This window comes from Phyllobates terribilis, unplaced genomic scaffold (genome assembly GCF_046119375.1).
Source record: "Phyllobates terribilis strain yellow unplaced genomic scaffold, ASM4611937v1 Scaffold_3__8_contigs__length_932513732, whole genome shotgun sequence".
In the NCBI taxonomy this organism is placed as follows: Eukaryota; Metazoa; Chordata; class Amphibia; order Anura; family Dendrobatidae; genus Phyllobates; species Phyllobates terribilis.
In genome coordinates this window covers 174,840,703-174,865,416 of record NW_027362763.1, presented here as the reverse complement: position 1 = coordinate 174,865,416, position 24,714 = coordinate 174,840,703, and the positions used below count along the sequence as shown (strand labels likewise).

Below are 24,714 nucleotides of genomic sequence, written 5' to 3'. Positions count from 1 at the left end.
TCCAGTCTCTCCATTAAATGGCTGCTGCATTTCCTGCTTCTGCTTTTATACAGGCAGTAACAGTTCTTGTTATTTAGCTGTGCTGTATTATGTTATGTCATAGCTACAAGGCATTGTGGGAAAGTTGTGTAATCTGTAAAATGGTGTTAGTTATTCTAGGTGATTCTTGTGAAGTGAATCATGTAATGTTCGAATTCGCCGTGTTTAGGACATTTCTAAAAATTTAGCAAAAATTGTATTTCAGATGATTTGACTCACTCATCTCTATCAATAACAGGTTCAATGCTTGGTTAGCAGAATGCCCATGGTGTAGTTGGCAATAAAAAATTATTCTTACGGTAATCAGCGTTTACTTGATCAAAAATAAAGTAAAAATATTTCTGCTCATTACAAATTTTTGTGCTGTTTTAGACAAAATTTAAAAATGTTTTTTGACACCTTTACTTTTTTCTGTCATTTTTTGTGTTACATTATTCTTCCCCTTGGACATTTTGTAACTAAATTCCTTTGTGTATTATCTTTTGTTTTGCAGTCTGACAACGTATACTTCAAGAATGTTACAATCATTGAGGGTAGTAACCTTATTGCTGCTACTGATAACCATCGGTTTCTTTTATGGAATCACCTACAGAGAGAATATCTTGCCTTACATGCCTTTTATATCAGGCGAAAGAAAATTAAATGGATCATCTTTATTAATAGGTAACATTTTCTATCCCTTTCATGGGTGGTCAAGCATCACAAATGTATCAAGTATAACAGCATCAAGTTTTCAGGGAAAGATGTTACTGAGAACAAGCAATCCCCCTTCAACCACAACATTAAATGTTACTCTCAGGTCTCCTTCTGAAGTATTAAAAGAAGGTGATGGCATCATATTTTTAGAAAGTACAGATCGAATGCAACCTCCTTCATTAGTTTTATGTGCCATAGAGTCTGCAGCTCGTGTGTACAAAAACCGGCCAGTGGCTTTCTTCATGAAAGGATTAAGCAATACCAGCATAGAAGAAACAGTGAAGAGAAACTTTCCAGCGCTCTCATCTTTGAGCAATGTTTATTTCTTCCCCTTGAGGATGGAAGAACTTTTTACTGACACACCACTTCACTCCTGGTATCAGAAGGTAATGTGCAGCAAAATCCATTTTTTTTCGGATTCTAGTAGTGATGTAATTAATATGATCAACTGTAAAGTAGACTTTTATTTCAGCAGCGCAGACAGACAACTGGCTCTCCTGAAGACGGCTCTTTATATGGTCCAATGGCCACAATAAATCTTTATAGTAATTCTTTAAACTAATGCATTATATTATAAGAAAATCTGAAGAGGGGTTACCCAAAGACAAAAATTATTTCATCCTACTACACATATATACAGTATAACATAATGAACCAAGAAAAAAGCTTGGAGGATGCAAGAAATCACAATAAAAACATGTGAATTTTTATTAAGTCTCATTAAATATATATATATAAATAAATGTATAAAAAAATGACAAAATATGCAGACACAAAATAGAGGGTGGGTGAGCCAAAAATTATATACAGTATGTATATAACTCATGTAAACGTTAATCTTATAATATAAGATAGGGGCATCACAGGTAAAATATGTAGGAGTGCTCAGATACTCAGATACTCATATTTAAGTCACATGCTGTCCATTTCCTTGTGATCCTCCTTGAGGTGGTTCTACTCCTTCATTGGAGTCCAGCTGTCACAGCTGTCACAGCATGGCAAATCAGAGATGTTCATGGGCGGAGACGATTTTTTGGCGTGAACAAGCTGGAACCCCCAACACGAACCCGAATTTGAAATGTAGAACAAATTCGCTCAACACTACTCAAGATTCCTAAGAGCACAGTGGCCTCCATAATCCTTAAATGGAAGAAGTTTGGGACCACCAGAAGTCTTCATAGACCTGGCCATCCAGCCATACTGAGCAATCATGGGAGAAGAACCTTGGTGAGAGAGGTAAAGAAGAATCCCAAGATCACTGTGGCTGAGCTCCAGAGATGCAGTAGGGAGATGGCAGAAAGTTCCACAAAGTCAACTATCACTGGAGCCCTCCACCAGTTGGACCTTTATGGCAGAGTGGCCCGATGGAAGCCTCTCCTCAGTGCAAGACAAATGAAAGCCCACATAGAGTTTGCTCAAAAACACATGACAGACTCCCAGACTATGAGAAATAAGATTCTCTGGTCTGATGAGACGAAGATAGAACTTTTTGGTGATAATTCTAAGTGGTATGTGTGGAGAAAACCAGGCACTGCTCATCACCTGCCCAATACAATCCCAACACTGAAACATTGTGGTGGCATTATCATGCTATGGGGTGTTTTTCAGCTGCAGGGACAGGATGACTGGTTGCAATTGAAGGAAACATGAATGCGGCCAAGTACAGAGATATCCTGGATGAAAACCTCTTCCAGAGTGCACCAGACCTCAGACTTGGCCGAACAACGACAATGACCCTAAGCACACAGCTAAAATAACAAAGGAGTGGCTTCAGAACAACTCCGTGACCATTGTTGACTGGCCCAGCCAGAGCCCTGACCTAAACCCATTTGCGCATCTCCGGAGAGATCTGAAAATGGCTGTCCACCAACGTTCACCAGCCAACCTGACAGAACTGGAGAGGATCTGCAAGGAAGAATGGCAGAGGATCCCAAAATCCAGGTGTGAAAAACTTGCTGAATCATTCCCAAGAAAGCTCATGGCTGTACTAACTCAACAGGGTGCTTCTACTCAATACTAAGCAAAGGGTCAGAATACAAAAATATCTACATTTCTGTTTTCTTTCAGTCAAGATGGGGTGCAGAGTGAACATTAATGAGAAAAAAATGAACTTTTTAGAAGTTACCAAATGGCTGCAATGAAACAAAGTGTGAAAAATGTAAAGGGGTCTGAATACTTTCCGTACCCACTGTATATAATTAGTGATGAGCGAGCACTAAAATGCTCGGGTACTCATTGCTCGGGTCGAGCAAATTGGAATACTCGGGTGCTCGACCCGAGCAAGGAGCCCAATGTAAGTCTATCGGAAACTCAAGCATTTTTCAGGCGGCTCCCCCCAGCGGTCTGCAGAGGGCCTAAAAATTGCCCAAATCGATGCGAACAGTGCTCAAATTACATGGGGACAGCATGGGGAAGATCCCTGGAAGCATTTCTGACTCCCAGGTCACTACTGTCAACAACGTTGTCAGAGGTATTACGTCACTTTTACGGACTCACAATAAAACATACCAAAACGAAATCAAAATGGATTTTCCTGGGAAATATGTTAAGGAACATCCTTTCCATGACATGTATAATGTATATAAAGCAAAATAAATAACCAAAAACAAAAATACTCCTCCACTCCTTGGGCTATGTTCACACGTAGCGTTTTTGATGCATTTTTGCACTTTTGCATTGCTTTCAACCAAGACGAATGCATTCACCAGGAAATGTCATTTTAACATTTTACAACCTTATCTGGCCACGTTGTGTGTGGCACATCATCAGACACATGCATACAGTGCTGAAAAGTCATGGGAACAGCATGGGGAAGACCTCTGGAAGCATCTCTGACTTCCAGGTCACTGCCTAAAAGTGTGCCCATCATAAGTGATCCTTGGCGCATGCGAAGATGCCTCCCACCATGAACCTGTCGTTGCAGACTTACAACAATCACCGTCCACATCCTTGTCCCACTGCAGAGTTCAGTTGTATCTACCCCATTCCTTGGAATGCAAGCGCAAGTATGCAGGCAGCCAGCCACCCAGCCACCCACAGGCTGCAATACTATACTGCCAAATTTTTGACAGCTGCTTGCACTTGAAATGTGGCCTTTTAGGCTTGTGGAGGCGGAAGCTTTTCATAACCTCATGCTGGCGGAAGCCGGGTGTCCATACTCGGTCCCCAGCCGCCACTATATTTCCCGGTATTGCCTCCGCCTTCCACAAGCACGGGTCCCACAACATTACCCATGCCCTCCCCAGTGCGCTTACTGGGAAGGACCACATAACCACAAACACGTGGACAGGTGAATGTGGTCAGGGACGGTACAGAGCCTGTCCACAACTTTTTTTGCTGACAGTTGTATTTAGCTCGGTGAAAGGACTGGCATAGAGGGAAACCCTATCTACCCTGCATGTCATTTCTCCCAGGAAGTCCTGTAATGCAGCTTGTTGCAGAAGCAATGGCAGCCCATCCAACATCAAGTCGCCCTTGTCGGTGGTGCTTTGACACACACATCTTTCTTTGCGCATTTAATTTCTTGAATACAGAGTTAGACAATGGCCTGATCTGTAATGCGGTTTGAGAAATAACATGCATAAGCATGGCCGATCCACATTAAAAAAGCAGCCATAGAGTGTTCGGGAACCTTCCCCCACACTTTTTTTTAGCCAGGGCTGCTTTTCGGCAGGGTTGGACGGTCCCACCAGAGAACCGGAGACTCCTACGGTGGGTCCTGGCTTCTCCTTCAGGAGAGTTCATAGTGCCGAGGAGAGGCCATGATGAGGATAGAGGCCAACATCTGCTTAGTTTTCTGTTACTTGGAATGCAAGTGCAAGAATGCAGGCAGCCACCCACCCACAGGCCGCAACACTAAACTGCCAGATTTCTGGGCAGCTCTTTGCACTTGAAATGTGGCCTTTTAAGCTCGTGGAGGCGGAAGCTTTTCACAACCTCATGCCGGCGGCGGCCTGGTGTCCATACTCTGTGCCCAGCTGCCACTATATTTCCTGGTATCGCCTCCACCTTCCACAAGCACGGGTCCCACAACATTACCCGTGCCCTCCCCAGTGCACTTACTGGGAAGGACCGCCTAACCACAAACATGTGGACAGGTGAATGTGGCCAGGGACGGTACGGAGCCAGTCCACAACTTTTTTTTGCTGACAGTTGTATTTAGCTCGGTGAAAGGACTGGCATAGAGGGAAACCCTATCTACCCTGCGTGTCATTTCTCACAGGAAGTCCTATAAAGCTGCTTTTACTTGAAATGTGGCCTTTTAGGCTCGTGGAGGCGGAAGATTTTCACAACCACATGCCTCATGCCTCGTGTCCATACTCGGTCCCCAGCCGTCACTAGTTTTCCCGGTGTTGTCTCCATCTTCTAGAAGCACAGGTCCCTGAACATTACTGCTGGTACTTTTCTGTGGGAATTTGCTTGCCTCCTACCAGCCTGGAATATTTCCAGCAAACTATGGTACGACGCCATGGTATTAACACTGCCCCCAGTACCAGTAGCGAAACCATCCCCAATTTTCTTCTCAGGAATTTTATTTGGTAGTCTGAGTGGCTGCCCAAATACATTTTCTCACAAAGGAGGTGAAGATAGAGTGGCAGTAGGTGCAAGCTTCTCCAGCCTGTTAGATATTAGAGGGTGAATGGCAGCACATTGGATCAGTGGTTAGCACTGAAGACTTGCAGCACTGGGATCCTGGGTTCAAATCCCAGCAAGGACAACATCTGCAAGGACTTTGTATGTTCTCCCCATGTTTGCGTGTGTTTCCTCCTCAGTAAAAAAGCAGCCATAGAGTGTCCGGGAACCTTTCCACACACTTTTCTTAGCCAGGACTGCTTCTTGGCAGGGTTGGACGGTCCCACCAGAGAATCCTTTGGTGTGCCTTGGCTTCTACCTCAGGAGACTTCATGATAGCGCTAACTTTGCAGGGGCTCTTTAGCGGGGGAGAAAGGTTAGCCCTCAGAATCAAATCCTCTGGTGGGCACAATGTTTTTCAATCTGAAACAGCTTCTCAGTGGGAGTTGTATTATACCACATAAATATTCTTTAGCTGAGTGAAAGGACTGGTATAGAGGGAAACCGTATCTGCCCGGGCTGTCATTTCTTCGTGACCAGGTTCCGCCCTTTGTCACACACGACCATGCCTGGCTGTATGTTCAGCGGTGAGAGCCACAGATCAGGCTGCTGTGTTACAGCTTTCAACAACTCTGCAGTGCTCGGGGGGTTTGTCAATTAAGCATGAGGTATGTTATCTTCAGCACAGCCTGTTGCCGCTTGGCCAAGGCAGTGCTGCAGTGCTGTCAGCTTGTGACTGATGTGGTCATTTCGGAGATGGAGGAGGAGGTGCATGAGCTGAACAATGTGATTACATTGTTGTTAAATTGGTGATGCTGTTTTTTTATTCTAAAGAAAGACCTTATTGTTTTGCTTTTTTTTTACATTTTTTTTAATGACAAATGCATTCACCGGGAAATGTCATTTTAACATTTTACAACCTTATCTGGCAATGTGGTGTATGACACATCATCAGACACATCCTGTTTTATTTATGATGGAGGGACTCTGAAAGTCATAAACCCTATTTTTATAGGGACATCAGACGGCCCTTAGTATTCTTAAAAGGCCAGCAGACGGCCCTCGCTATTGTTAAAGAGCCATCAGCCGGCTATGCTTTGTTGTTCCCATTATTAACAAGTGGGTCTCCTATACTGTTATTGCGTATCCAGTGACTGCAAGGGCTGCCAAAAATTTGGACGCAACCCAATACCCCTTTGAAGAGACATAGAGGAGGGTCTCAGTAAAAAAAATGTTTCCATTATAAAGGAGCGGGTCTCTTATAGTGGTAATGCCCATGCTGGAACTGCAAAGGCTGCCAAAATTTGGGAAAAGCCCCACTAAGAATTTAAAGACACATAGAGTAGGGCCACAGTAACAAGGTATGACATGTTCCCATTAGAAAGGAGAGGGTCTGCTATACAGTTATAAGGTATGCAGTGAGTCCAATGGCTGACAATTTTAGGAAAAACCCCACTAAGAATTTAAAGACACACAGAGCAGGGCCACAGTAACAAGGTACAACATGTTCCCATTAGAAAGGCGAGGATATGCTACACAGTTAAAGGGTATGCAGTGAGTCCAACGGCTTACCAATTTTAGGAAAAACACCACAAAGAATTCAAAGACATATGGAGCAGGGCCACAGTAACAAGGTACGACATGTTCCCATTAGAAAGGAGAGGGTCTGCTATACAGTTATAGGGTATGCAGTGAGTCCAATGGCTGACAATTTTAGGAAAAACCCCACTAAGAATTTAAAGACACACAGAGCAGGGCCACAGTAATGACAAATTCCCATTAGAAAAGAGAGAGTCTCCCATAGTGTTGGCCTATGCAGTGAAGTCAAGGCTGCCAAAAATTTGGAGGCACTTCAATGACCCTTGGAAGAGACGTGTAGGAGGGCCTCATAAAAAATGTTTCCATTAGAAAGGAGCCGGCCTCCTATACTTGTAATGCCCATGCACTAAGTGTATGGGCTGACAAACATTTACCCCTGGGGGGTATACATGAACATACTGTATAAAAATTTTTTTTTACGGGCATCATAAACACCCTTTAAAAAAATTAGGTGGGTGTTGCATCACGGACCACGGTCACCCTGGTGATATGGTAGTGGAGGATGAGGAGAAGGAGGAGGACAACAGCAAATAGCCAAAATCAGGAAGCATATACCCATGTGTGGTTGTGAAAAGGTGCATGGGAATACACCTCCCAAGAAAAGACACTGGATTAGATTTTATGTTACACTGCTATCATTCGGTGGTGTTGAGAAGTCTGGCCCAATCCAGCCCTTGTTAATTTTTATAAGAGTCAGCCTGTCAGCATTTTCAGTTGACAGGTGGATGCGCTTATCAGTTATAATTCCACCAGCAGCACTAAAATCCCTCTCTGATAAAACGCTGGCGGCAGGGCAGGCCTGGACCTCCAAGGCATAGAGAGCCAGTTCATTCCATGTATCCAGCTTGGATACCCACTAATTATAAGACACAGCAGAATCACGGAGGACGTTGGTACGTTCGGCAAGGTACTCCCTCAGCATCTTCCCAAACTTTGCACTCCTTGTGAGAGTACCCCGCGCCTCAGGGCCTGTCTGATGGGAGGGTCTGAGAAAACTCTCCCAGAACTTTGACAGTGTTCCCCTGCCTCTGCTGGATTGAAGTTGTGTCTCTCTCACCTGTACTCCTTGGTTGTCCAACGAAGTGTGCCCTCTGCCGCCAGCGTTTTCAGATGGGAATTTTTTTAATAGTTCCGCAACAAGGGCCTTCTGGTACTGCTCCATTTTTGTAGACCTGTCCGCCTCAGGAATAAGAGATATAAAGTTCTCCTTGTAGCCTGGGTCTAGAAGTGTCACCAACCAGTAATGACTGTCACCCAAAATTTTGAGAACGTGAGGGTCATGGGAAAGGCAGCGTAACATAAACTCGGCCATGCGTGCCAGACTACTAACAGGCAAGACTTCCGTGTCCTCACCAAGAGGATGACTGACCATGTTCTCCTCCTCCTCTTCCTCCTCTCTGTCCTCTGGCCATCCACGCTGAACAGACGGTATGACAGCTGTGCAGGTAGTACCGTCTATAGTGCATGAAACTAGCTCCTGTTCTTCCTCCTCCTCCTCCCCCTCATTGTCACCCAATCCACGTTGAGATGAGATGAGGCTTGGCTGTGTGTAATCACCCTGTATGGTTCCTTGCTCCATCTCATCGTGCTCCGCCTGCAATGCATCCTCTTTGATTGTGAGCAGAGAGCATTTCAGAAGACAGAGAAGCGGGATGGTGATGCTAATTATGGCGCCATCGCCGCTCAACATCTTGGTGGAGTCCTCAAAGTTTTGGAGGATGGTACATATGTCTGACATCCATGTCCACTCCTGAGGTCTTATGTGTGGAGTCTGAACTGAATATCGACGGCCTTGTTGATGCTGGTAGTCAACAACTGCCCTCTTCTGCTCGCAAATCCTTCCCAACATCTGCAGTGCAGAGTTCCAACACGTGGGGACATCACACACCAGTCTGTGAGCCGGAAGCTACAAACGCTGCTGAAACATTGCAAGGGCGGCGGAAGCTGTAGCTGACTTTCTAAAATGGGCACACAGGTGGAGTACTTTAACAAGCAGATCCGGCAGCTCCGGGTAGGATTTGAGAAACCGCTGAACCACGAGGTTAAGCACATGGGCCAGGCATTGTACGTGTGTGAGCTCGACTCAGAGCCACCACCAGCTTCCGGCCATTGTCACACACGACCATGCCTGGCTGTAGGTGTGAGCTACAGATCTGCCTGCTCTTTCAGAGCTGTCCACAACTCTTCAGCATTGTGCAGTTTTTCACCTAAGCATATTAGCTTCAGCACAGTCTGTTGTCGCTTGGCCGAGGCAGTGCTGCAGTGCTTCCAGCTTGTGACTGATGTGGTCATTTCAGAGATGGAGGCTGAAGAGGAGGAGGAGGGTGAGGAGGTTGAGGTGCAGGAGATGTAGACCATGGGGGCAACCCTGATTGACCTAGGGCCCGCTATCCTTGGCGTCGGGAGTATGTGTTCCGTCCCAAGGTCCGACAGGGTCCCGGCTTCCACTATATTAACCCAGTGTGCCATCAGCGAGATGTACCATCCCTGCCCACAAGCACTTGTCCACTTTTCCGTGGTTAGGTGGACTTTACCTGTAACTGCATTGTTGAGAGCATGGCTAATGTTTTGGGACACGTGCTTGTGTAATGCAGGGACGGCACGCCGGGAGAAATAATTGCGGCTGGGGACCGAGTACCAAGGGATGGCCGCCGCCATCAGGTTGTGGAATGCTTCCATCTCCACGAGCCTAAAAGGCAACATTTCGAGTGCAAGCAGTCATGAAATGTAAGAATTTAGTAGTGTGGCCTGTGGGGTGTTGGCTGCATATTTGCGCTTGCGTTCCAAGGCTGGAGTATGGACAACTGAACGCTGCGCGGGGACAAGGACATGGACGTGCTTCCTGATGTTGCTACTTGAGAGTGTGCAACGACAAGTGCAGGGCAGGAGGCATCTTTGCATGCACCATGGACACGGGATTGACTTGCATGCACAAAAGTGGAAGAAGCAATGGTGCCACCCACAGACATTGTTCCTGGACCCTGGGGTTCGGCCCACAAAATCGAGTGCTTTGCTGCCATGTGCCTGATCATGCTGGTGGTGGTCAGGCTGGTCGTTTTGCCACCCCTACTGATGCTGGCCTGACAGGTGTTGCAAATGACCTTTTTGGGGTTATCGGCAGAGTCTTTAAACAACAACCAGATTCAGGAAGACCTAACACTTGTTCTGGCAACTTCCTTCATGTTGGTGTTACAGGGAACGGTTGCCTGCCTTCTGTCTGCGGCCACCACACTGCTTCTTCCTGCCTGTTGGGGTGCTCTGCCTCCCTCCCCCTGTGTGCTGCTGTTCTCGCTCTGCATGTCCTCCTGCCAGGTTGGGTCAGTTACTATATCATCCACCACCTCGTCTTCCACTTTCGCACCCTGGTCCTCCTCCTGACTTTCTGGCAATTGTGTCTCATCATCGTCCACCTCTTGTGACACTTTCCCACCGTCGCCTTCATGTGACTGTGGCTGCTCAAGTATTTGGGCATCGCACACGCAATCTCCTCTTGCCCCGCTTAAAGTGGACTGGGTGAGAGGCCCGAATCTATAAATGGAAAAGTGAACAGCTCTTCAGAGTGTCCAAGTGTGGGATCAGTTGTCTCTGGGTACTCAGCATGGTGGGAGGAAGGAGGATCAGGGTGATGCAGCAGCACCTCTCCCTACACTGTCTGATCCGGAGTGACTGTGACGAGCATGGCGGCGCCAGGTCTGATATACACCTGATGACGCTTTGCGGCCAGCCAATCACTGTAATGCCCACAACCAAAATGGCTATGGCATTACAGTGCATGGAAGGCAATCCCTGCATGTTCATTGGCTCTCTAAAGAGCGCCAAACATGCAGGGAGGGGACCCAAGTTCCTGCCCGAGCAACCCGGAAATACTCGCCGAGCGCCGAGCTTGTCGAGCACCATGATGCTCGGGCGAGTACCGAGTAGTGGCGAGCACGTTCGCTCATCACTATATATAATATCTATATATATACATACTGTAGAGTTCGGTACTCACCTAGCCACGTTATAGGTAGGCACGGGACACTGTCTCTTTAAAAATGTCCAAGGCAGGTTTATTAGGCTGCATAAACCGCACTTCCAGAAGTAAACAAAAGAAAACCTTGTCCGGCACAGGGTAACAAAACAGAAAGTAAACAGTCCATCCAATATGGCGGGTTCACCCGCTCACAGTCACAGTCAGTGTCTTTTTATCCTCAGACACTCTGGAGGTCTCCACACCTCCAGCCACAGACACTGAATGAGACACTTGGTCTCCATTTTATACACACGCCCTGGGGTGGGGATATGTGAGCAGCCAATCCCCCCCATCTCTTATGACTGCTCGAAAAAACTGGCCCTGATACGCCCTATTAACCCTCTCAGCACTATGTGTGCTGGAGCATGCTTTCCCGGTTTCACATCACTGAAGCTGCCAACCTCATACATATCTCCCCTCAAGGACATGTCTGGCGGCCCTCTCACAATACTGTAATGCAGCGACTTGCTAGCATTACGGTAATGGTCCAGGATGTGTTATACCTGACCATGTACCTTCCCCCTCAGGTGACTAGTCACATGACTGTGACATAGCACAGGTCCTGCGCACACAGAATGTCTGTCTGATCACATGACTGTGACATCAGCAAGGTCCTGTCAGTATGTGTGTGTGTGCATGGGATGCATATATAAACCCTGCTTGATGGGAGACAGGTGTGTTCTGTGAGAGAGGCGTAAGGCCTGTTCCCGTGTGAGTGGGACACCGACCGTGTGAGGCCTAGTGAGGCCGAGTGAAGCCTGGTGCCTGAAAGGTCGAGACTGGATCCTGTGTGGATGCTAGTGGCCTTGGAAGGCAGAGGTTTTGATGAAGAGTCCTGAAAGGCAGAGCTTGGATCCTGTGTGGATGTCAGTGGCCTTTGAGGGAACGACGGCTAGAGACCCCCACCTGGGAAGCCGCAAAGCCACAGTGGTGGCGGATTATTGGTGAAGAGTCCTGAAAGGCAGAGCCTGGATCCTGTGTGGATGTCAGTGGCCTTTGAGGGAACGACGGCTGGAGACCCCACCTGGGAAGCCGCAAAGCCACAGTGGTGGCAGAGTAATGGACTGAGACAGCTAAACCCGGCAAAGGTAATACCCTGTGTTATATGGACATTAATATGGACATTGCTATGTTATTACCTTGCTGAAGGCTGTACCTGGAGCAAGTGGGCCGGTGTGTCACTTGGCTCGTGAATATTATATATATGTGTGTCGGCGTGCCACTGAGTTGGACCCGGTCATATACGGTTTATGAAGTAATAAACTGCTGAGCATTGTTTAAAAACGGAAAGACATTGCACGTGTGCATTGATTGTCGCAGTGAAGCGAGTATCCCCCATTATGATGTCTAGTGCTGCCTTACAATACATACATACATACTTTTTGGCTCACTCACCATCTCTTTTGTGTCTCTGTATTTTGGCATTTTTTATACATTTATATATATTTTTTTTTCAATAAGACTTAGTAAAAACTCATGTTTTAACTGGAATTTCTTGCATCGGGCACAATTTTTTCTTAGTTCATATTGCATTATATTATATAGCATAGTTATTGGATTGCTTTATGTACAGAACTAATATTTTAGTACCATATTTTGGCATTTATGAGTACTGTACAATGGAAGTTACAATTGCATTAGCAGTGCTACTGTACTTAGTAAATGTGCAGAATATTATTTTTTCTAGATTATAGTATAGCAGGTGAAACAGCTTGTTCCTTGCAAAATTAACTGATTGTGCAGGGAAGCAGAGGAAGGACCACAGTAGGTAAGTCCTGTTACTGTTTTCAGTTGCTTTGCAACCATTGCGAAAAAAAAACAACCCTAAAAATCTTGGTAAAAATCTCCTGCTACCATGCACTGAAACCCTATAGCAATAAGTGAGGAAATGAAAAGCAAATATATAAAAATAATACAATGTTGAAGAAAAAATAAATAATTTGTTGAACTGTAGTTGGGCACTTTTGAGTACCGTCCTTTTCTGTCTATTTATATTGAATGTTATTGGCCAACTGTCAAAATAATTAAACCATAAAAATAACAAAGACCAAAAGAAAACTAGTCTTAGAAGCCCAATTTAGTCAATAATTTTTAAATGACAAACTAATTATAGAAAAGAGAGCAAAAAACCTAAAAAATTTTAGCACTTGCTAAACCTCTTCTGGCAAAATTACGTAACTGTATAACCAGATTGCCAGCTGTAAAATACAGCTCTACTCATAATGTGTGTGATGGGTCCTGGGCTAATGCCTGTCCCAGCCCTTTAACCCCCTCAGATGCTGCTGCCAATAGCGACATTTGCAAGTGAAGAGTTTGACAAAGAGAGATTGCTCCATTTGTCAGCCCATTGGCAGCCCCACAGCATGATTGTGGGGGAACACAATGGTTGCTATAGCAACACAAAGGAATAACAATGGCCTCTCTGTCTTCTCTAAGCCTCAGCCACTCAGATCCTGCCAGAGTGGGGAAGGTGAAGCTAGGTTGTGCAGTGTATTATCAAAGTGACCAAAGTATTGCATGTTTAAGTCCTCGTGTAGAATTATTAATTATTTTAATAAAAAAAAGTTTAAGTGTAAAAAAAAATATATAGATATGAAACATCACCACATTCCAGTTTTAATAATAAAAAATAGTTTAATTGTACAAAAAACGCACAAAACCCTAGAAGAACAACACATGTTTAGTATTGGTGCGTTTATATCAAACCATACTATAAAAGTAGCTTATCATTTATTGTGCACAGTGAATGCCATAAGAAGAAAATATGACAAACTGTGACAGAATTTATGTTTTTTAAAAAAATAGGTGAAAAAATCATATGTATAAGAAAGCGATACCAATAAAAACTGCAGGTTTTTTTTACACAAAAACACAGCCCTTATACAAATGTGTATCCAGAAAAATTAACACATTATGGTTCTCAAAATACTGCAACTAAAAGAAAAAAAGTTTTTTTTTTCAACTGTTTATCAACAGTGGTAAAGTACAAAAAACACTATAAATTGGATTGTATTGACACACCAAATTAAGTCAACATGTGAATTAGACTCAACGATGACTCCATAAAGCATAACATTAAAAAAATAATTTAGACTTTTTGCTTTAGTTCATACCTCCTTCCAAAAAAAATTATAAAGTGACAGAAAACCCATATATACTCAAAAATAGAACAAGCAAAAACTTCAGCTTTTCCCAGGAGTGGTGCCTGCACCGATTCGGGTATTTTAACCCCCTAAAGGCTTATTAAAGGATCACTATTGACTTTTAGGATTGCTACTTCCTGTAGCCACACTAGAGTTCTAGTCCTCTTCCTCTCTGAAGAGATAATTTACATATTTCCCAGAGGAGCATTGCGGCTTTAAAAGTCTCCTCACCTGAGGTGCTTAAAACATCACTCTCTGCAAGGAGAAATATTACCCCAGATACTGATCTGACGCCTCTCATCCACCCAAACCAGAACTCACACTTTGCACTGACGAGGGACAGTACCCCAAAACACAGTGTCTGCAAATTGAGTTTCTGGTCTTGGCTTTTTATCCTAAGTCATATGATAAGGCTCATTAAAGGGTCACTATTGACTTTTAGGATTGCTACTTTCTGTAGGTGGCACGAGAGTTCTAGTCCTCTTCCTCTCTGAAGAGACAATTTGTGTAAATCTCTGAAATAAGTGATTCAGACGGAACCCCCAGTGGAAGATTTCCTATAATGAGGCAGATGGAGATACTGTGGATGCCGTCTGGCCTGTGATCCAGCAGTGTTCATCTTTTTATTAGGCGTGCATAAAAGTGCCGTCGGCCACAGCTTTGTGAACCTCTGAAAAAAGGACACAGCTGAACAGAGGCCAGACGGAGTCCAGAGTAACTCTGCTGCCTCATTATAGTGAATGAATCCCTCGGGGGTTTCATCTGAATTATGTTACTCAGAGATTTAAATGGAAAACCTGATATCAGTGCTCAGCATAGAGCACAGGATAAATGGGAACATTTACATAACATTTTGGATCACAATAAAAGCTTCGACTCAATCCACGAAAAAAGCAAGTCCCCACTCAGGTTTATCATCTATTAATGGAAATAAAGGGAGCTTCCACGTTACTGATAGCACAAAGGCTCTGGAAAAGCAAAATGGCCCTTGCTCCCCCAAAAGAAGTTCAGCAAATTCTGTGCTCCAAAATACAAAAGCCCACTTCCCTTTTGAGCCCCACAATGTGCCTAAACCGCAGTTAGCATCCACATGTTTGGCATTTCTGTAGCTATGAGAGCCCACCTAATTTATGGATGCATGTCTCCAGTAGCATGAGCTGAGCACAATGTACTGGTCACTATAACGTACTGGTCACTACATTGTACTGGTCACTACAACGTCAGTTTGCAATTTTCACTCACCAACATCCGCTGCTGCTTGTTTCTGGAAAAGACTCATGGAGTCAAAATCGTCACTACACCCATAGATAAATACCCAAAGGGGCATAATTTCCAAAATGGGGTCATTTGAGGGGGGATTCTGCTATTCTAGCACTTACAAGTATATGAAGTCTGCATACTATTCTAGAAAAATCTGCACTCCAAAGGCAAATAGCGATCCGTCCCTCCCGAGTCTCGACCTATGGCTAGGCAGTACTGTACAGCCACATATGGGGTATTTCTACATTAAGCAGAAATTTTGGTGCCAATTTTACCCATTTCCCAGTGTGAAAGTGTAAAATCTGGGGTTAAAACAAAATTTTTGAGGAAAAAATGTAAGTATTTTTCACTGCCCAATGGTATTAAATTCTGTGATCCACCTGTGGTGACAATATGCTCACTGCACTCCTAGATTAATTCATTGAGATGTGTAGTTTGTTAGATGGGGTCTCTTATTGGGGTCTGCTGTTCTGGCACCTCAGGTGACTCTGCCAATTAGACATGGCACCCTCATACCAGTCCAGAAAAATCTGAAATGCAATATAATGCTTCTTCCTTCTGAGCTTTGGACTGTGCATCAAAAGTAGTTTTTGATCACATATGGGGTCTCAGCATACATAGGAAAAATTGCACAACAAAATTTGAGGTCCATTTTCTCCTGCTATCCTTGTAAAAATAAAAAAAAATGGGGCTAAAACAACATATTTGTGGGGAAAATATATTTTTTGCATTTTTACAGAGCCACGTTGTAAAATTCTGTGAAACAATTATGGGTTCAAGGTGCTCACCATACATCTAAATAAATTCCTTGAGGGGTCTAGTTTCCATAATGGTGTCACTTGTGGGGGGTTTCCACTGTTTAGGCACAAAGGGGGCTCTCAAAACGCGACATTGCGCCCGAGTATTATTCAAGCAAATTTTACATTCAAAAAGTCAAATGGTGCTCCTTCCCTTCGGAGCTCTGCCATGCACCAAAACAGTGTTTTTCTCCCACATATAGGGTATTGCCTTACTCAGGAGAATTTGCACAACAAATTTTATGGTGCAATTTCAACTGTTACTGTTATGAAAATGCAAATTTTGGGGCTGAATACATTTTTGTGGTAAAAATGTGAAAATTTTATTTTTACGGCTCAATGTTATAAACTTCTGTGAAGCACCTGGGGGTTCAAGGTACTCACCACACATCCAGATAAGTTGCCTGAGGGGTCTAGTTTCCACAATGCTGTCACTTGTGGTGGGTTTCCACTGTTTAGGCACATCAGGGGCTCTCCAAACACGGTATGGCGTCCACTAATTATTCAAGCAAATTTTACATTCAAAAAGTCAAATGGCCCTCTTTACCTCCCAAGCCATGCTATGCACCCAAACAGTAGTTTTCCCCCACATATGGGTTATCGGTGTGCTCAGTAACACATTTTGGGGTCTATTTTTTCCTCTTACCCTTGCGAAAATAAAAAAAGTAACATTTTTGTGAAAAGAAAGTTAAATGTTCATTGTTTTCTTCCACATTACAAAAATTCAGATGAAGCACCTGAAGGGTTAATAAACTTCTTGAATGTGGTTTTGAGCACCTTGAGGGGTGCAGTTTTTAGAATGGTGCCACTTTGGGGTATTTTCTGTCATAAAGGATTCTCAAAGTCAGTCCAAATGTGATGTGGTCCTTAAAAAATGGTTTTGTAAATTTTGTTGGAAAAATGAGAAATCGCTGGTGTGACGATAGTCACTACAGAAATAACAGTCCCAGAAGAGGAGAGAAGAGACTAATATTACTGAAAGAAATATTATGTAAGTACTACTTACTGGATAAATAGAGGGAGGTCAAACAATCCAAAGTCAAGTCCAGGAAAATGGCGCAGTACAACAAGGAGAAGTCAGAGACGTAATCCACTACACAAGCCGGGGTCAGGAAAACCAGAAAGACAATGCAGTACACAGGGAGCGGACAAAAGAATAATCAGATAACAGGCAAATGATCAAAATCCAGGTAAGGGAAAATAGTCAGGCACAGGGCAAAGAGCACAGAGCGATCAGTCCTACACAGGCAACAGCAAGTGTACAATTGACACTGGGTGAAGGAGCTAGCATGCTTAAGTAGAACACTAATCAATGGAAGTGAATACAGATGATTGCAGAACTGACCCAGCAAAACCAAAACAGACTGACAGCCTCCACACAATAGTAACATAGCAGACAAGGAAAGTGTAGAGACCGTGAGAGCTGGTCAACTTTTAACCCTTATAACGTCCTAGCAAAAAAAAATTTGGTTCCAAAATTGTGGTGATGTAAAGAAGACATGTTGGAATTGTTATTTATTAACTATTTTTTGTGACATATCTCTCAAATTTAAGGGCATGAAAATTAAAAGTTTTAAAATTGCTAAATTTTTGCAAAATTTCTGACTTTTCCAGAAATAAACGCCAGCCATATCAAATAAATTTTACCACTAACATGAAGTACAATATGTCCTGAAAAAAACATTCTCAGAATCAGTGGGATCTGTTGAAGCGTTCCAGAGTTATTACCTCATAAAGTGACAGTGGTCAGAGTTGTAAAAATTGGCCTGGTCATTAACATGCAAACAGCCTTCGGGGGTAAAGGGGTTAAAAACTGACTAGCTGAATCCTTCTAGACCAGTGATGTCAAACTCAAATACACAGAGGGACAAAATTAAAACCTCACGGGCCAACCAGTATACAGTGTAATGGGCCCCACATAGTCCTCTATACAGAATAATGAGCCCCACATAGTCCTCCATACAGTATTATGGGCACCACATAGTCCTCCATTCTTAATAATGGCCCCACCTAGTTTTCCATACAGAATAATATGCCCCACATAGTCCTCCATACAGTATTAAGGGAACAACATAGTCCTCCATACAGAATAGTGGCCCCACATAGTCCTCCATACAGTATTATGGGCACCACATAGTCCTCCATACTTAATAATGGCCCCACCTAGTTTTCCATACAGAATAATATGCCCCATTTAGTCCTCCATACAGTATTATGGGCACCGCATATTCCTCCATACATAATAATGGCCCCACATAGTTCTCCATACAGAATAATGAGCCTCACATAGTCCTCCATACAGAATAATGGCCCCACATATTTGTGGCAATTTTGGTGTCTCGGGCCAAATAAAACCACCTCGAGGGCCAGATTTGGCCCACGGGCCAGAGTTTGACTTATGTGTTCTAGACTCTATGTCGAAATCAAAAGTCAATTTAACCTGTAGGTCTCATCAGTCACTGCAAAAGTCAATGGCAGGGGGAGGAGGGAGCAGCTTGGTCAGGAGTTGAAGAGAGGAATGATTTCTGCAGGTACAAGAGACTTCCTGTTTCTAAATAGATCAGAGAAAGAGAAGAATTAACTGGGTAGAAAGGCAATTTGAGCAATTGTAAGTACACAGTGCCATATAATATGATGAGTGCAATATATTAAGAGGATAAAACTTTGATAGAAGTGATTCTTTAAAAGGAACCTGTATGTGCGGTCCAATCTGTGGACAGCATGGTATAAAGAAGGAGGAGCTGAACAGAATTATATATAGGATTGGAGTAAAAGATTCAGTATAACTTGTATTTTTTCATAGAAATCCCTGGTGTTTGTATGTAAATCCAGTGGGTGACAGTTATCTCTGTATGCACTGTGATTTAAGGTAGACTGTAAGTCACTGAACAGAACTTCCCACTGGACTCATATCCATAATATCACCAGGGATGTCAATGACCAATATTCAAGTTTTACTGAAGATTTTCCCACAAAAATGTATATAATTCTTCTCAGCTTCTCCTGCTATATAACATCCTGTCTACAGATAAGATACACCATTTTCAACACAACAGGCTCCCTTTAAACATAGTAAAAATACACCCTTTGGGTCCCCACACCATTGCAATATACTCCTTTATGTCTCCACACAGTAACTGCACTGTTTCTGACCACTTACACAGTAATATTGCTCCTTTTCTGCTTTCATACACTGATTATGCTTCTATGCAATAATAAGGTTTCCTTTGTGCCTGCATTCAAGAATAATGCCCTCTTTTTATTTTAACAAAATTAATAATTCGCTCATTTGGTCCCCACAAAAGAATAGGTCCATCTCTGTGCCTCTGCACGGTACATTCCCTCTTATGCCCTCACACAATAGTAATGTTTTTATTTGTAAATTTTCCTTTTGAATCTTCCATGTCCTAACTAAATCTCACCTGATCCTGGTCTCAAAAAATGGTGTCTGGTGCTTCTTTCCTCTACCTGTCTTATGTTGTATTAATAGTCCTAACTTCTAGCAGCTAGTGGCTCACCCGAGTAAGTGTTGGAGCACAGAGTTCTCTGTAATAGGTTTGAGCTAGAGATGAGAGGATCGATATGCGGTCCATTGGCCAGGTCAATAGTCTCTAGCAGCTGTAGAATCGTAAATCTCTTACCTTCCAGTATCCCTGAGGCGGCTTTTGATTCACTGGTGTGGCACAATGTCATTATTGTGGCATATTGCATGGACAATGTTGCACTAGCCCATCAAAAGCTGCACATGCAGGATGGATTAAGAGCAGCAAGTAGCAGTTTAGAAGGCTTTGCCCCCCAACACACACACATCTGATGTATAACGTGACATATCACATGATCCCCCTTTGATAGATCATGTGACAGTTCATGTGAAATTAATTCTGCACAATATTAATATATTAATTATAATTATTTTTTTATATTAATTGTATGACTTAATTTTGAGCAAAATTAAGTATGCTGACACCCCCCTATATACAGTATGAGACACTACATACAATATGAGCTGACACATAATCATACACAGCGAGAGGCCCCCGATACAGTGGGAGACCGCATGGCGCCCCCCATATAAAGCGGGAGGCCACACGGTGCCCCCATACACAGCGGGAGGCTGCATGGTGCCCTCCGATAGAGCAGGAGTCCGCATGGCGCCCCCCAGATACAGCGGGAGGCCGCACGGCGCCCCCATACACAGCGGGAGGCCGCACGGAACCCCCCATACACAACAGGAGGCTGCACGGTGCGTCCAGATACAGCAGGAAGCCGCATGGCGCACCCCATACACAGCGGGAGGCTGCACGGTGCCCCCCCAATACAGCAGGAGTCCGCATGGCGCCCCCCAGATACAGCGGGAGGTTGCACGCAGTCACGCACGTGTGGCACCCTACTACCCACAGGTACCACAGGACCAAAAAGGGTGCATGGATGGACTTCTCCACAAGAGGCCCTCACTCAAACAGACACCTCCACCCTTACACCTCATACCACCAGAGGGTGCCCGGATAGGGATATATATACTGGAGGGTGGAGTTAGGCAGTAAGTTTAGTCAGAGAGTGTGCTGCCACTGAGAGCAGTGAAGACGCAGCACGTCTGCTGCTGTATTGAGGGCCCCGAGTGTGGCCGGAGGCAAGGAGGAGAGGAGAGAGGAGTTGAGGGGGCAGAGTAGCATCATAGGCTCACCCCAAGACACAAACCGGATACCGGGTCCGCGCCTACAGGGTCCTTTATACCCAGGTGGGATCACCGGCATACCAGGAGGACTACAAGTCCCTTGTCGACTTGAAGCTAAACCCTTGACAGGACTAGGAACCACGAAGGCCCCGGCGTCCAGGGATAGTGGTTGCCAGAAAAAGGTCCTACTACCAAGCGACAGGTGAAGGAACAGCATGACACAGAAGTTAGGCCCAGTTGCAGGCTGGCCAGGAGCTTAGAGAGAGGGAGACACAGACCAGGAGGCCTTATACGCGCTCACTGGGGAGAAGTCCTGAAGTGCACCCTTCCTACCGAGTACCCTGGACCGTACCTGACATCTGCACCAGTAAAGGTACTGAAGTGAATCCCCTGTCTCTGTCAGTTACTCCTGCTGCGCCATCTCTCCTGCACTGCAAGCCCCAGCATTTGTAACTACACTGCCCCGGGGTCCCGCTCCGCCTGTGGGGAGCAGAAACATCCTAGCTGCCATCCCATCACCCCCCGGAGGTCTGCAGCAGCGCCGGTAACCATTACCGGAAACCACAGGTGGGGTCACGAGACAAACTAAAACGCCTTTTTAAAGAGAGACCCAGAGTACGGGCCCGGGAGCTGACTGCCGTGACCTCCTAAACAAGGTAAAAAGCCCAGGTACCGAGTCCCCTATATTCCCCCTAGGTGACACACACACGCACACACACAAACATATACAGACATATACAAAGACATATACATACACGCATAAACACATTTTAAACACAAAAATACATATAAACAGACATCACACAATGATATCTGCACACACAAACACACTGTGACAGACACACTGTGACACACACGTCACTCACCATCCCCCTGCTTGGCTCCAGTTGTCCAGCTCCCCTCCAGTGGTAAGTAGCAGCGCAGGGCACACTGCATGACGTCACGCTAGCAGACAGGGCCGTGTCTCCTAGCTGTGAAACGGCCAGGCCAGCACACAAGCAAGTTTACAGGTGCAGTGCTGGCCCGGCCGAAGAAGAAGCAGAGGCCCTGCGCAGCTGCTGGGGGGCCTCCCACCTCTGCCTGATGGGATATGTGCACCGCATTGGTGCCGCACACATTATAATGAGGGCAATCTGGCCATGGGCCCCACCAGATTGCCCTCATTATAATCTGCCTATGTGCACATAGCATCCCCAAAGGTAAGAGATTTGTAAGCTTCCCATCCATCAGCCAGTAACTACTAACCTGGTAGTTGGACCCAAGTTTCAAAAATTGATCCACACATATTTAAACGCCTCGAGGATGCATATACAGTTTAAAGTAATGCTCATCTGGGCATCCATACGGAACCCTAAACCTCTAAGTCCAGTTGAATTCACATCCATTTGGACTGCCATTGTTATGACAATGCAGACAGGAATTCACTTACTTGACAACATGGCTAATTTAGCTTGTAGGTGAAGGCATTGTATATTGTAGGCAGAGCAGGTAAACAAGCCGCCATCTACTGTATATTTATGAGACATCATAATGATTTAGTTACTTGCCAGATATTTTGAAACTCAACCAATTTTGCCAGCCATCCTTAAAATTCGAGAGTCTATTAAAAATAAAAGAACTTTTTTATAATTTGCACCATTTTCTTTCATTATGGAGAAGTATAATTCTTAAAATAAAGTTTTGTAATTCAATTAAATGTGTTTCATTTTGTTCTCAGATTGATCCACAAAAGCAGTCGTACTGGACCCATGTTAGTTCTGATGCCTGCAGGTTAGCTCTGATCTGGAAGCATGGTGGCATTTATTTGGATACCGACGTTATCTCAATACGAACCATTCCCATTAAGAACTTCTTGGCTGCACAATCTTCTCACTTCTCTAGCAATGGTATTTTTGGGTTTTCTTCTCATCATGTTTTCACCCAGACATGTATGGTGGACTTTGTTCAGAATTATGATAGCACAAAATGGGGAAATCAAGGGCCACATCTCTTTACTGAGGTTTTAAAGAAGTTCTGTGAAATACCAAATTTTATTAATACTGAAGATGTCATATGTGGAAACATAACTTTCTTCAATCCCAAGCGCTTTTACCCTATTCCCTACCCAGCATGGAGAAAGTATTTTGAAACATGGGACAGATTGTCAACTTTCAATGACTCATTTGCTTTGCATCTCTGGAACTTCATGAATAAAGAAAAATTAAGTGTGGTACCTGGTAGTAACACACTAGCAGAATATCTCTACAAAGAGTACTGTCCTTCTACATATAAGACAATACTTAAGCATTAAACCACTTACCATGGAACATTACCCACTCGGACTACCTTCTTTTTACTGTTTATAACTTTTATTAAAATTTGAATCTATTTTTCTACATCAGTCCTGATATCCAGGTAATCACTATGAAATTGTCCAATCCTATAAAAAACTCTCTCATTAATCTTATTTATATTTGATTGTGTGCATATTTTGTTTTTAACAGAAAAATATAATACCCAAGGTTAATCTAACAACACATCTAGAGTTAATATCCGATGCAAATAGTGAAATAGTGAGAAAATCTCCTAATATTCGTCTGTCAAATCTATAGGCTTCAAGAGCCATATGTATGACAAAAATGTTCTTTTGACATGAGTTTTCCTGTTATACCTCAATATACTTTTGCTTGAACTACACCATGTAGAGCATATACCTAAGTATATCTGGGGTAAAGTTTGGAAGACAGTTGCAAACAACCCCATTAAACATGAGTCACAGGTGTGTTTTAAACCAAGTCTAATGGCACATTGGCTGGTGATGTGTGAGTTCCTGGCTGGTCTAGGACATAAGAAGAAAGTATGAACTTCAAAACAAAAACTGTTGACCTTGATCCTGACCACTTCCTGCAGCCAGCGGCAGTCTGCAGATTATAAACGAGATGATCAGATTGATCAGTGGTGAGTTGAACTTTTGTCAAATTTCCTGAAATTCAGTTATCTAAAAATTTGAAGAGTTTGCATTTTGATTCACGAAGATTGGTCAAAAAAATGACCCATACCATTTCACACACTCCTGAATAGTCACATAGAAGACTAATGATATCAGTTATGGCCAGGCTAGCTTCAGCACAATGTCCTGCAGCTATCACATCACATGGTCTAGTACAACTAATCATGGGGTCTGTAACAGCCAGTAGCACCAATTTATGCATTTACAGTATAGGGATAGGGGTCAGAACGAACAACTCATTCCATATAGAGACAGAAAAAGGTCACTATTGTTGAACATTTAGTTTCATCAATAGGAAGAGAGAGATGTGGCAGGCTTTTCATCCTTGCAGCACAGAAGTTTTGTCTCTTTCCCTCTCTCTTTCACATCTCTGCTTCCACTATGGTTATGTTGAACAAAACAGATTTGATACAGTACTGGGAATGGCAAAATGTCTCACAAACTGTTCCAAGGCAATTGGACTATTTAAGATTCGCTGCAAATAAATTCAACACAAATCAAGATTTTAAGAAAAAATTGCTGAACCTGGAAAATTCAAATTTCAAAATGTTTGATGATCTCTAAAAATGAACTGCAGAGGAAGTGAGAGAAAATTTAGGAGTATATACAGGATAAAGATGGACCTGCACCACCCAAAAGTGACAATGGCACTGTACTGTAACCAGGAAAGCAGCACAAGCCATACAAAACAAAAGTGTTTTCTTGGCAAAAATAGCACCAGTATTCATACGATAAGAGGCACTTTGAATACAAATGTAATACTTTATTATTCCAGCAAACAAGACACAATTACAATAAAATCAATTAAAAATCAAAACACAGAAAAATCTGTTTTTTGTAAAACACACCACAGTACCACATCAAGGGGATGTAATGATATGAACATGTAATCACATGTAAACCCCCTCTCCAAAATATGCAATAATGTATAA

The 24,714-nt window shown here is 43.7% G+C and overlaps 1 protein-coding gene across 1 annotated transcript; it reads left to right on the top strand.

Moving 5' to 3' along the window:
- The first annotated feature begins 554 nt into the window (after nucleotides 1–554).
- On the top strand, nucleotides 555–23,202 carry LOC141257999 (alpha-1,4-N-acetylglucosaminyltransferase-like). The gene is made up of 2 exons (XM_073672988.1): nucleotides 555–1,121; nucleotides 22,511–23,202. The coding sequence occupies exons 1-2, from the start codon at nucleotides 555–557 to the stop codon at nucleotides 23,081–23,083; spliced, it is 1,140 nt and encodes a 379-aa protein (XP_073529089.1). The 3' UTR covers nucleotides 23,084–23,202.
- The last annotated feature ends 1,512 nt before the right edge of the window (nucleotides 23,203–24,714 follow it).